This window comes from Grus americana, chromosome 17, assembly GCF_028858705.1.
Source record: "Grus americana isolate bGruAme1 chromosome 17, bGruAme1.mat, whole genome shotgun sequence".
NCBI lineage: Eukaryota > Metazoa > Chordata > Aves > Gruiformes > Gruidae > Grus > Grus americana.
The window spans coordinates 17,131,659-17,145,403 of record NC_072868.1 but is presented as its reverse complement, the minus strand read 5'-3'; the positions used below and the strand labels follow the sequence as shown (position 1 = coordinate 17,145,403).

Genomic DNA, 13,745 nt, shown 5'->3' with positions numbered 1-13,745 from the left:
GTTTTATGTAAATCCAGTCATTCTTTCTGAGGACCCTGGCCTGCTGTTTTGTTTGAGCTAAGCAGTGGATAGCAAATATGAGGGGCACAGTGATGCTGGCTTGTGTTGCCCAAATTCAGAGCCGTAGTTTTACAGTAGAAAATATCAAAGGAACACAGTACACACAAAAAGTTGTAAGGAAATCAACTTTGTGAGTAGATAATAGTCTTTAAAAGGAGCGATCATTTTGTTCAGTCCCAAAGCAGATCGATGAAGATTCAAGAAAACCATGTAATTTGTTACTGATCTGGCATTGTTTCGGTCTTTCAAATGATTGTCCATTCAGTCTAGTAATTTTCAAGTATTAGGAGTAACAATGATGTATTGCAGAATAGTCGAACACAGACGTTAATTCTGCTCTTAGTCAATGAGGTTTTATTTCCCCATTACTTTCGTATACCTTTCCTAAGAAAATTCTCTCAGCATTTTTCACTCCCAGTTCTCTTCTTGCAAATGAGACTATTTCTCTCTTCCTGTTATGTATGGGGGGGAAAGATTACCCATGCTTTCATGGGTAAATTCATAGTGGGGAAAATGGAACTTAAAGCTGTATCACTGCGGTTTTTTTTTTTACAATTTGAAATGAGAAGTTGCTTGTTACTTGTCTAAATTTATTGCCCAGTGCAGTAACTTTTACTGGGGAACATTGCACTGACATTAACAGAAAATAATGCTTATTTCTGGGGATTCTGTCTCTGCAGGGACCTTTGCCAAATACTTGTGGTCACTTTTGGGAGATGGTTTGGGAACAGAAAAGCCGTGGTGTTGTCATGTTGAACAGAGTGATGGAAAAGGGATCCGTAAGTACTTACCCAGTTCTAGCTGTGTGTTCATTGCATGGTTATGGTTTTTCTTTAAAAAAACAACAAAAACCAACCCAAAGAACGGGGGGAGGAGGAGATGACCATAAGTAATTTTATCTAAGAAATTATGCCTAGAGTGGAATACGCAGTGAACCGATCTTAGTGCAGTCAGAAAATGATTCAGTTTGTAGGTCCTAATTTCTTCTGAATTTGGCTGAAATAAGATGTAAACACAGTATGACTCTGCACACAAATGAGTATTTCGTCTCTACTGTTAACCTAGGTATCTGAATGTAGTTCTTTTCAGTGTACACAGATTGCACCTCTCAACGGTCATTTACACCAAGCGTTCATTCCCAAGCACTATGAAATGGTTTTGAAGCAGTTATAGGGGCACTTTTACTCCAGGTTTCCTTCACGCAATAAGAGCTCTGATTATTTAATATACCACCAAGGCACGTTGTTTCTCCATCCGTGTCATTGTTTTACAAAAGACATTAGAGGCATGAGGAGTATGGGGGTACAATTGAAAATACTTTTCCTGATATTTATCTTAAGCGATAATCTGGGTGATGTGGAACCAGCTGTGAAGCCAGTGCTTTAAGTGCTAGGACAAGTGCAGTGGTCTAAGTTCTGTCCAGACCTTGTAGGAAGTTTACATTAGACAAGACAGAAGATGAAGGGAAACAATAGATGGACAAACAATTGGGGTTATTTTAAGTAAGTTACCTTCAGATAGATAAAAAGTTTTGGTTCCTCTGGCACATGGAGTAGCTAAGGAAATGCCTTAGCCCTTCTGGTGGTGGTGAAGACAGAAGCCATCAGGCATGGCTTTCATCTGTGGGTCAGAGTTCTGCCTCTATGCTAATTCCACAGCTGCCATCCTTAAAAAGTGGACTTGGGAGCTGTGCAAACTTGAGACAAAAGCAATTTTAAAGGCTGGTAGAAATGCACAATTTAAAGTTGAATGTTGCAGTGCAGTCAGTATGAAGACACTCTGGAGGAGGCGTAGCAGGTATGTTGGGTATCCACCAGTGATAACTGGGTGGTACATGCTTTTGCGTAATCAGGAAAGAATTCCCAACAATTGGGAAAATTCTTGTGCAATGAGTTGTGTTCTAATAAACTGCAGTCTTATTTTTGAGAGTTTTGCTTTTTTTTGTAGTGCAAGTGAAATTTAATCTTCAAAAGAGATGCAGTAACCATATTTTTCAATGGTTTCTTCCTTTCCAACCATTCCTGCTCATTCTCTGGACTGCCAGTAGTTTTGAACAAAATGAATTATTGTGATCCCCTTAGGGCAGGCTGCTTACACTTCTCAGCAAACAGCAGTGGGGGACCCACAGTGGAGCACAGCAAACTATTGTTTGCAGACACATTTGGTGGAGAAATTAGACACAAAGCCAGTTGCTGTCTCTTTAACATTAATAATAAAAAAAAAAAGTGCAGAGAATTAAATTATGACTGCATTCTACACCCTGATAAACTAGAGGATGTATTTTGAATAAAAAATTTGTCTGAGCAAAACTAGTCTTAGTCTACCTATGAATACAATACTGAAGGGTTTTCTTATTTATTAAAATGCTGTCAGAAATCATCCTACACTTGAGAATGCTGTTCTTTTTTCATCGTTTTTCCACTTCAGCTTTGAAGCCATATCATTTGCCCTTGAATACAAGAGACATTAGCCATGTCCAACAATCCATTCTTATTGCATGCTTAGGTGTGGGCAGATGGTGGCCATCATCCCAGTTCAGAGGAGCAGTGCTTAGTGGCAGACGCAGCAGGCCAGCTCTCCCAGTCACAATATCCTTAGATTTAACTGTCAGAAACTTGGTTGCAACTTTCCTATTCGTGCTGCTGATGAGTTTCTTTATTTTTAGTTTTTTCCTGCAAACTACAAAATGTGCTACTTGTCTATTTGGTTGACTCGTTTAAGGATCTAGTGTGTTAAGGATATGCGTCTTTGCAAAACTAAGCTCTCTGGGAAACTTTACTGAGAAAATTGAAATTCAGTCAGAAGTAGGTAATGGGAATGTTTACTGAATGCAGGTTTTTTTGTTTGGCGCTTCACTTTTAAACTATGCCATGTAAAAATCAAAATTATCTCACTGCTATTTTTATTTTTGTGGTGAGTGAATGGAGTAACCCAGAATCTCATCTGATGTTACACTTGCAAATTAGCAATGTTGTAATTCTCTATATGTAGCTTATTTGTGGAATTCATAATACTGTTTCACAGTATGTTCTGCTCTTGTTAACATCTACCTCTTCTTTGGAAATTTAAATATTTGACATAAGGATACTAAATTAAATGCAGAGAAGACTTAAATTCAGATTTTGGCAGAGTGTTGTGAGAGCTTTTATACATAGACCGTTATTAGATTTATTTGTTTGTTTGTTCATTATTATTGGTCTGACACAAGCTAAAATAAGTAATGGCTTTGGTGATTTTGATTAGAGTCCATAGCTTCACACTCTTTCAGCTTACATGTTGAAGAGAGCGAGCTCTACCTAAACAAAGCTATTCTCAATCCTTAGGTGTTTTCATGAGTCCAGTCAGGGTCAAAATAATTTGACTCATACAAAAGATTCACTAAAGATGTGGTTCTGTGACATAAAGAAAGACTGATACTCTTCACACTATAATTCATCCTCCTTATAATAAGAGCAGATGAAGAAATTGTCTCATAAGAAAATAATGTATTTAAGGATGTTTATTCCTTGCTTTAACACAAACATAAATGACATTTAAATGTCTCCTGTTTGTTTTTAGATCAAGTGTGCACAGTACTGGCCACGGAAAGAGGAGAAAGAAATGCTTTTTGAAGATACAAACTTGAAACTAACATTGATATCTGAAGATATAAAATCATATTACACAGTACGACAGCTAGAATTGGAAAATCTTACGGTAAGTACCAAAACTAATACCACTCAGGTTCTTCAGTGTCCGAGGTGAGATTCGCCTTGAAAGATTTGGTCTTGAAAGAGATGGTTGTGAATTACAGCAGATTTTGTTCTGGAATTGGTGATTCCACATGAGATTGTTCTTCAGCCTCTAGTTTGTGTGTTGTGGAAGTGAAACTTAAATATTTATGAAATGCATCTGAGGAAACTACAGTCATTTTCATGTCTCAGCTGTACACTGAGTGAGAAGGTTGGTTTGTCAGTACCTGACATTTCAGAGAACCCTTTATAAAATCACTTAGCAGATTTTCTAGTGCTTTTGCGTTATAGCCGAAATAATTGCTCTTCCTGTCACTTAAGCTACCCGTTTGCCTATGTCTTGTTCTGAGGTTTATTTTTAGGTTTTGGCTTAAATCTTCAGGTTTTGAATTGATGGCCTTCATCAGAAAGCAGGAACTGTTTTAGCCCTGGTGCCGCAATGAGCTGCATGGAGCTCAGTACAAGGATCAGGCCGCTAGCCTTAAGAGAAATAACTTTTTTTTTTTTCTTCCTTTTTTTTTTCTTTTCTCCTTTTTTTCTCTTTTTTTTGTGTGCAATACCAAAATAAAGGTATACATGCCATTCCCCACCCTTCCTCTCCTCTTCAACATTGCCCTGTATTAGAGCAGTGAGAGCTAATCTAAAACTCCTTGGGGGGACTGGCTAAGGAAGAACACCATTAACTTTTACTGAATGCAGGTCACTGCAGATAATGCCTGAGGTCCTCGGTGGTGCTGCGCTAGGTGTGTATGTTGTGACATGCTAGCCCAAGTTCTGTCCTGTCCTGGTACTGCTCCCTACTGGCAGACACAGTTATTCCTTTGCTCATCCGTTAGCATCTTGCATGCTTCATCCTGCCAGGAAATGTGAGACAGCAGATATGAATTTGACTAAATTATGCCTCAGTAAGAATTTAGTTGATGTAGTTTGTGGTGCTATTAACTACAACGTCTGCTGTAGGCGTGTTTGATGGTTGTAGCTCAGTATTCTGAGGATGGGAGCAGAAGTGGTTTAGTAGTCTTGGAAGAAAGTTTTCGGGTTGGGATCAAACCTGTAAAGGAACAGCTGTGATAGCGTAAGGGCTTTGGCTGCAGAAAGTGTAAAGGGCTTCTATAACTTGAGGTACTTAATTCTGAGAAATCTTCAAATGACACTCTGTCATTAGAAATTGGAAGGCTGTAGCGCCAGCTATCTTGTGGCGATACAAGCATTTGAACCGTACTGAAAAAACTAAACCATGTTATAAATAAGTAAATTTAGTTACCCAATTTTCTTTTTCTCAAAATGGAGACCTTCACAACAAGAGATAATTGTTTGTAATTAGTTTCTTAGCTGCGCAGCTATAAAAGCTCCCTCAGACTGGTGGAACTGTGTCATTTGAATTTAAGTCAGCTGCACTAAAGATGTAGTGGAAGCAGTGTAGATGAGTGGCGTGCAGAGCTGAGCAGGCACACACCTCCATTCCATGTCAGTCAGAGCTGTTTTCAAAGGAAGCAGCTAAAATTTTTCCAAAGGCACAAATTGAAATTGCCCTAAAGGTAAAAATGTCTAATGTGTAAAACTGCATGTCTAAATATGTGACTGTTTGCTAGGAAAATGAACAAGGAATTATATTTTGCTGATTAGAACGCTGTCATAGGCTACTGTGCTTTGAATACTTCTGACTGGTGTACCCAAGCTAAAAGACTTCCTAAATACTGTTTTTACAGACACAGGAAACTAGAGAAATTCTGCACTTTCATTATACTACATGGCCCGACTTTGGCGTCCCGGAGTCACCTGCTTCATTCCTCAATTTCCTCTTCAAAGTGAGAGAGTCTGGCTCGCTTAACCCTGAGCACGGACCCGTTGTGGTGCACTGCAGCGCAGGAATCGGGAGATCAGGAACTTTTTGTTTGGTTGATACGTGTCTTCTGCTGGTAAGAACTACTTATTCCAGATGAAATGCTATTTCTGGGGAGTTATTTTGAGAAATGGTTTGTTGTAGGCTTGTAAAGAGCTGTGGTATGTTCTGTGAAGTATTTTTGCAGGCTATTTCCCATTACCTTACTCATATTCTGCCTTGGAATACACTCCCAAACCAGATCTCATTCATAACTGGCCATTGTGAGTCTGGGGAAGAAAAGTCTGTAGTTTTTAGAGTGATTTGCAAAGACAGGCTTTGCCCTCATGGTTAAGAAAAACCGCTAAATGTCTGCTAGGTAATAGTGTGAACTGTCCTGAAACAATGCAAAATAAATTTAACGTGTTTCCTTTTACAGATTCAACTTCGCCTATAGGCAGGGGGAAATTGTCTTGATTTTAGGATAAAACTGGAGTTCCCTTGGCTTTATTATGTCACTGTGTGAGAGCAACTAATACACAGAAGTCAGGCCTAGGTTAAAAAGTCCTTAAATGTCCTCCCCCGCCCCCAAGTATGTTTTCAAAGCAAGAAAGAGAAAAAAGGGAAAAACATACAACACGTTGCAAGCCCAGGTGTCTTCCCCTCTCTGTCTTTTCCATCTTTAAATAGCTGCTGATACCAGGTTTTTATTAGTTTATTAATTCTGTAATATGGAGGGTAGCCTGAAGGCTGTACTACAGAATGAGTCAGTGTAATGAATCTCATCAGAGCATAAAGCATGTTTCAATTTTTTTTCTTCAGATGGACAAACGGAAAGATCCTTCCTCTGTGGACGTTAAGCAAGTTCTTCTCGAAATGAGGAAGTACAGAATGGGACTTATACAGACAGCAGATCAGCTCCGTTTCTCCTACTTAGCTGTTATTGAAGGGGCAAAATTCATTATGGGAGATGCTTCAGTGCAAGTGAGTATCACTGACTGCACAGCCTGATACAGCAAGCTGCAACTCCTCTTTAACTGTAGCAAATGAGAGGGGTGAACAGAATAGAAATAAACTTGAAATTTCTTGCTTGCTTTGGTTTCAATAAATTTTATATTATGGGGTTCTTAAATACAGTGCTTTACGATCTGTCACTACCTAAAGCATTGTATTTAAGAACCTTCAAAAAAGTACCTGTGTTATAGCAGGTGGCCTTATGCACTTTTTAGCCCTGTAATTTGGGTATAGACTGGCTGCATCAGCCTTGTCTTTTATTTCCAATAATAAAAATTTTCTAACATGACAGAAGTTTAACTATTATGATTAAAACCTATAATTTTGTTTTATGGTAAGCAGAAATCTAGCAACACAGATTCTATTTTGTGTTATTTAAATTTTCCAGAAGTAGATTAAAATTTCCCCCATTTATAGCAGATGTCTTCTGTGTACTGGATGTAGCTTAGGTTTGGAGTTCTTGTGTGTCTCTTTTTTCTTTTTCTTTTTTCCTTTTTTTTTTTTAATGCAAATGAACAGCCACTTTAAGAATAAATAAAAAGGTAGAGTATAAAGACCCTGCCATGTTAAAGTTAAAAGTTATAGCAGCTTATGTAAAAGAAATAGAGAAAAGCTTAATTGGACTTTTCCTTCCTGAAGGAACAGTGGAAAGAGCTCTCCAATGAGGACCTGGACCCTCCACCTGAACATACCCCACCACCTCCCAGACCACCAAAGCGAACCTCAGAAATGCACAATGGAAGGATGCACGAACACGCGGAATTCTTTCCTAAACATCAAGTAGTAGAGGAAGAGGTGAGATGTTCAGTCAGCACTGTGGAAGAGATGGTTCCAGATGGCAGAGCTCGTTCATCTGTACCACTGATCACAGACAGGTAATTCATTTAGTTTCCCACTTCTCACTGTCCCAGGAAGACTGTCCATTTGGCTTGCGACGTTGAGAGGTTGCAGGACGCTTGCTCATAAATGGTATCTCATATAGAAGGGCCTGAACAGACCTTGATTGAGTTAGTTCCAACTCAAAATCTTCTCAGTAAAGGTCTTATGCTCATGTTCTTTTAACTTCATGCGTAAGCTAGGGCCTCTTACGGGATCCTGCTAAGTAGAAGAAAAAGTGACAGCATAATGAGGTGGTTTAGTCTTGATTTACTTGAGTATGTGTTAAGTTACAGAGGAGCTCTTTCCCTACTTAGAGGCAGTAGTAGTCACATAGCTGAAAACTAGGCTGACTAGCTTTAGGCTCGCTTAGAAATGTGAAATGAATGGCAAGCAAAGCTTCTTTGGATGAAAGGAGTAGAGGGGGCTTGTGAACAGAGAACTTTCCTACCTGTCACTGTAACCTAGGCTGTGAGGACCACTAAGTGTGTGGGAGAAACACTGTGTTCAGGAGTGTGGAGCAGCGAGCCATGGTTCCTGCCGCATCACCGCTAGATGTCAGTCCCGGTTCATCGGGGGCTGGGTGAAATCCACCTGCCTTGGTCTTGCTGGCATCCTGCATATGAACTAGTTTTATTCACAGCAACCAAATGCCACACAGAACAAAAAAAAAATCAAAATTAAAAAATAAAAATAACCCCCCCTACACCCACCAGAGATAATCAAGGGAAAGTTTAATGTTCCCCCACTAGATCGTCTCCTAACAAGACATCTTCGGCTTCCCATAGGAACACTGGAATAAAATACCAAGGTTTAATATTGTCCACACAACTCGAGAGCCTTTTCAACAGATGCAGCTGGCAGGCTTGATATATTTTGTTTATCTGAACCATTGGGGGAGCGTGTGACTTCGGGAACTGGAGATTAGCGAGGTGCATTTCCAATAGTCTTCAAAATAAACCTCCTCTAATTTCACATAGTAGAGAGGCTGAGACCATGAGCTGAACCTGCCGTCTCCCTCTGAATTCTGCTGGGGGCAAGGAGATAAACCGGAAGCATTTCCCTGCTCAACATGAAACAATGTTTTGATCAGGACTTTTCTTAATTAATCAGGGGAGATTCTGGAAGTGAAATACTCGAATTCCAACATCTTTACTAAAAAGAAAAGAAATCTTGGAAATAGGAGTAGACACAAATGAAGGCTTAGCTACCAAAGGAGGAAGTGTTGCAATGGTAGCACCTCCCTGTTTCTTCCCTCGGTGACAATATAATTCTGTTACCAGAGTATTTGCCTGGGATACGAGATCCCAGTTAATGCTTTCCACACCTAATGAAGCGTGTGGATTTAAAGCTGATGTCTTGTGTCTTCTCATTAGATATACAAATCTAAATTTCTCAGGTAATACATGATTTCCTGGAAATGCTTTGTGCAGTTTAGTGTAAAGGAACATAAAACATACCCAGCTCTAAAGAGCTCAGAGGCTCAATTAATTTCATTTATTATAGTCCCTTGTCTGAGGTTGGGCTTGAGTCATCCTCTGTAACTGCCTGTCTGCATTGATTGTAGAGGCTGACTAGAAATCTACCTTTTACTTCCTAAAGTTCAATCCTACCTTATGTGGTGTTTCAGGTGTAGTGGGAAAGGCCAGGGTTTGAATCCTGAGCTCCCTCGTGCCGTACCAGCACTGCTGCTGCAGGATCAGGCTTCCTTTGTGATCACCACTCTTGTCCTCGTGTCTGGGACAGTGAGTCTGGAAGGGGGGAAAGGGAAACGTGCTAGGCAGGAGGGGGAAGAAAGAGAGCAGAGGAGCAGTCTGACGTGAAGAGGTGTGGGACAGTGCGAGGCTGGAGGAGCCGGAGGGGTGGGAAATAGACCTTGTACTGCCAGAGGTGAGGGAAGAAGAAGCAGAAGTCTTAAGCACAGTTATTTTCCTGCCCACATGTTCTAGTGTCCAGGATGGAAGATTCTGAGTTCTTCTATATTTTAACTGTCAGGAGATGTCTAGGAAATCTCCCTGCTGGTTACCACCCTGCTGGCTCTCACAGCATGATGATGCTCTGCTTTCTAAATTCAGCTGGAAGTAGTTGTACAGTAGATGTAAAAGTTCCTGCTCGGTTAAGAAGCCTCTTTGGGTATCAGTATAACGCCAACAGGACAGAGGTTTAGTATCTAGAAACAAAACCACGTTTACAGAGTGTTAAAGGTGAAGAGATCTTCAGTTCCACTAAAAGCTATCGCAATGTGTTTAGCCACTCCTTCTAAGTTATGGCTGCACAAACGACCACAGATCCATCGTTTTCTGACTTTTTGGGTGGGTGCTTGATTTTAGAACCATAATGTCCTCCTGACCTGGATGTAAATTTGATTTGTGCTGCAGGTAGCAGATTTGTGATAAGCAGTGGGAGTAGGTGGTGTTTAAGTCAGCTTGTTCTTTAAAGTGCACGAAATAATCCCAAGCATGACTTTTGATGACAAGCACTGTTCTAAACCTGTAATTTAATAGCTAGAACTGTAATAATTAGTGATAGGCTTTGGTTCATCATCTGCTGCAGCTCCTGATAGCAAGAGATTTCCGGCTTTGTAGTGTTCAGCGGGTGAGGCCATGCTCTTGTAGGGTCTGCGTGGCTTCTCTCCTAAACAGAGAATCCAGTACTGAGTATTTATTTCTTTGTCCTTAAGCACTGGTCAAGACACTGAAATTCGGAGGAGAACTGTTGGTGAAAATCTGCATCTCTCGCCCCACAAAGAAGAGTCGATGAAGTCAGAAAATTCGGAAGAGGATGATGAGAACCTGATGACAACTTGGAAGCCATTTCTAGTGAATATATGCTTGTTCACTTTCCTCACGGCAGGAGCTTATCTCTGTTACAGGGTGTGGTTTCATTGACGGACATGCCAGCAAGACCGACCCTGCAGACAACACCAACGATTTGATCGGTTTGTAATAAGCTTCTCTGAAAGAAAGCTGATCGAGGCATGTGAGCCTTGTCTCAGTGGAGGTAGATCTTAGCTTGAAAGGCCAGAACTTTGGTTAGGGCTTAAAGAAAGAATTGATGCACTAGGGTTTTATCTAGCCCTGTGGTCCCAAGAACAGAATATTCTAATCTCAGGGCCTTAAAATATTCAGGAGTAAGCAGAGAAAATGCCAAATAGTCTGTTATCCTTTTTTTTTCTTTTTTTTAAAAACTAAATAATAGAATTACAACACATTGTTGTTTTTAGCCTTTTTTTAAAAAGCCAGTCCTTTTTCTTTTGTGTTTCAGAAAAACTAGGCACAAGTGAAACTTGCTTGTACTCTCCAAGTGTTGTAACCAAATACACGACTTAGATTGAGTTCCCAAAACCAGAGAAGGAAACCCACATACCTGAAGAATGTAAACTTTTTGGAAGGGAGGGTGTTGGGGGAGGGGTGTTTGTGGTTGGTTTTTTGGTTTGTTTTTTTAACTTGCTTCATCATTAAAGACTGAGTTGTGGGCAGTGCCTGTGGTATTGATATATTTAATCTTGGCATAACTGTTCTTAAAGAGCTTACTGTTCTACATGGCTTACTGTTTTACATGTGTTTATAGAAACAGGCTTCTGCATTTGCTCAGGGTATCCCAACATGTCAAGCTGGTTTGGGTTTTTTTTTTTCCTTTTTTTTTTTTTTTAAAGTGTATCTCCTCATTGACTTTAGTTGCACTCTACTTGCACATATGCCTATTTACATTGCAGCATCCTTTGTAAAGCTGTGTTTGCTTTTATATTCTGGGTTAAGAGAGGTTGAGGGGAGGGAGGGAAACGAGAAGGGAAATTCAACCAAAACATGCCCTCCAGCATTCTGCAGCTGTGCAGTTGGCATTCAGAAGGACCAGTTCTTAAAGCTCATCATTTGGAATGTAAAATGCAGTTTCACTTTACATCTGCTCCATAAGGAATAGCGTGCTTCCTGCAAGGGCCGGAGAGTTAACGTACTCGAGGCACTGCAGGCAGTGAACAGGAAAGCATTTCAGTAAATCCAGAGCAATTAATGCTGTGGCAGCTTCCTCAAGACATAAAAAGCTCAACAGAAGACATGTTGGTCTGTGAACGATCGGTTGGCTTATGGTGCAAGCGTTTGTGTATTCTGCTTTTTTTAAAGCAAAGATGTAAAATACTGGCTTTAGTTTGGGTTGAAAATATGCTCGCCTGTAGTTGTCAGACACAGCGGTGTGAGAGGGTGAGTTTGTGCTGCTGCGGGCGCTGGGTGATGACGGGGCTGTTGCTGTCCCGTGGCGGGGAGGGGGCTGCGCCTGCAGGGCCCTGCACCAGGACAATGCCAAGTGCTTGTAAATTAGGATTTGGGTGCATTGGTAGCACTGAGACTGGAAGTCAGCACTGCGCTAAGCATTCTTAGTCAATGCTGTTCCTCTCGTTAGTACCAAATTATTGATAAACAACAATAGTGAAGATTTCTTTGCTCATGTCGTGGGGCAGAGGACAGGAGTAAACTCACTACTGGAAGCTGTAGTGATTGAAATGAAACCATGACGGCTGATTTGCGATATTGTTACTGATCTGTTCTTTTTATTTTTAAAGGCTTTCTAGATTTATAGCACTTAACAACCGTTCTCAGTGCAGCTATTGCTAGGGAGTACTGTGTGTAAGTCTCTCTCCACTCCATATTTATTTTTGCAAAGCTGTAGGTGTAGCTCTTTTCCTTCAGTGAGTAAGTTGGTGAACCGGGGCGGGGGTGTGTGGGGGTGGGAGTTGTTTCTGTTTTGTGTTTTGTTAAGCTTGCATCAAGGGCTTTTCAAAAGTACAATAATAAATCCTCAGGTAGTACTGGGAATCGATACTTTACCTGTGAGACTGTTGGTCAGACCAGTACTTGAAAGGAGGAATGTTGTAATCAGTCAATAGTTACTTATATTATTGGAAACATGAAAAAATGAGTATAGAAAAATGGTAATATATAATGGCTCATGTGTATTTAAGATACAGTATGTGATTGCTTTGTCCCCACTCTTCTCTCCATCATCTGGTAGAATACTGTTCTACAGCAACACTTGTACCCCGTTTGTATGAAAATGCATGTAAAGTCTTCTAGTGTCCTGGTTAAATACCACGTGCTTGAAAGGTGAAAGAACTTATATTTCTGCTTACTGATGTGCCCAAGTTATATTTGCATGACGTGATCATTAAGTGGCTGTGGTTCAAAGGGTGTTGCTGAAAGTATCTTCCTTCAGCGGTAGACTGATTCGGTGTTTATCAGATAACATGTACTCGCCTAATACTTGGCATGACTTCCTACTGAATTCTGCGTGCCCAGTGTAACCCGGTTGTTCAGCATGGTTCATTTCAGCTGAGTAAGTATAGTACAGACATTCCAGAGTGTTTCATAAGCCGTATCCACACCTCGCCTCCCACCACTTCAGGGAAGCAACAGCTCACTGATTTCAGGGTATGACTTGCTGCGCTGGAGGAGGGAGAGGAGAGCCTCCTCTGCCAGATCTCAGTAGCACGCTTTGATCCGCAGAAATACAGGCTCCTGGAGTGGTGGCCCACTTCAAACAAACAAACAAACACCACCTCTCTACCATTCCCAAGAGAGAATATTTTAAATTTTAGTCTTGGCAGGAAAGCAAAGCATCCTTCCTTTGAATCCAGAATAGTTCACTTGCAAATTATTCTAACGGGAGAAAGTTTCTGCAGACAATACAGCTTTGAACATCCCCCTTTCTGGCCTTGTATTTTGCCATTTCTTTCATCTGTTCTGAATCCAGAACTTCCACTGTCCTGGGATAGACAGCAGAACATACCACAAGCTCAGTGAGGTGTGCATAAGGCTTATAATAATGAACTGTAAACATTTTTGTTTTGATGTCTTGTATATGTATGTAGTAGTTCGGGTGTGTATATACAGTAGCGTTTCAAAGTGGGTGTATTGGGTAACCTATTCTTGGAAAAATGGACAAATATCCATGTTAAACTTGTTAGAAAGTTAGTGAGCTGCTCTGCTATATGCCTTAAGCAAATATTTACTCATCAGGTCTTTCTTTTTTACAGATTCCCATAGAATAAACTTTTTTTAAAAAAATAAAAAAAACAAAAACAAAAAAGCTAAATGTTTTGGTATAATACATTTTCAGGTATCTTGTTTTTTGTGTAAGCCGCTGCAAAGACCTCACAGGTTATAGTAAAACTGTACAGTTTTTCAATTTCCCATACAAGTTTTCAGTTCTCATTTTAGTTGTAACAATAAAATTCTTTTTTTTAAAGA

The 13,745-nt window shown here is 40.2% G+C and overlaps 1 protein-coding gene across 3 annotated transcripts in view; it reads left to right on the top strand.

Annotated features, from left to right (window-relative positions):
• PTPN1 (protein tyrosine phosphatase non-receptor type 1) overlaps window positions 1-13,745 on the top strand; it is a 46,497-nt gene extending 32,752 nt beyond the window's left edge. For 2 of the 3 annotated variants that reach the window (XM_054845163.1, XM_054845165.1), the window contains 6 exons: window positions 741-839; window positions 3,619-3,756; window positions 5,501-5,710; window positions 6,436-6,597; window positions 7,267-7,502; window positions 10,184-13,745. In XM_054845163.1, coding sequence (XP_054701138.1) covers window positions 741-839; window positions 3,619-3,756; window positions 5,501-5,710; window positions 6,436-6,597; window positions 7,267-7,502; window positions 10,184-10,391 — 1,053 coding nt within the window. In that variant the 3' untranslated portion in view covers window positions 10,392-13,745. The remainder of the gene's footprint in view (window positions 1-740; window positions 840-3,618; window positions 3,757-5,500; window positions 5,711-6,435; window positions 6,598-7,266; window positions 7,503-10,183) is intronic. The other variant, XM_054845164.1, reaches the window with a different exon arrangement.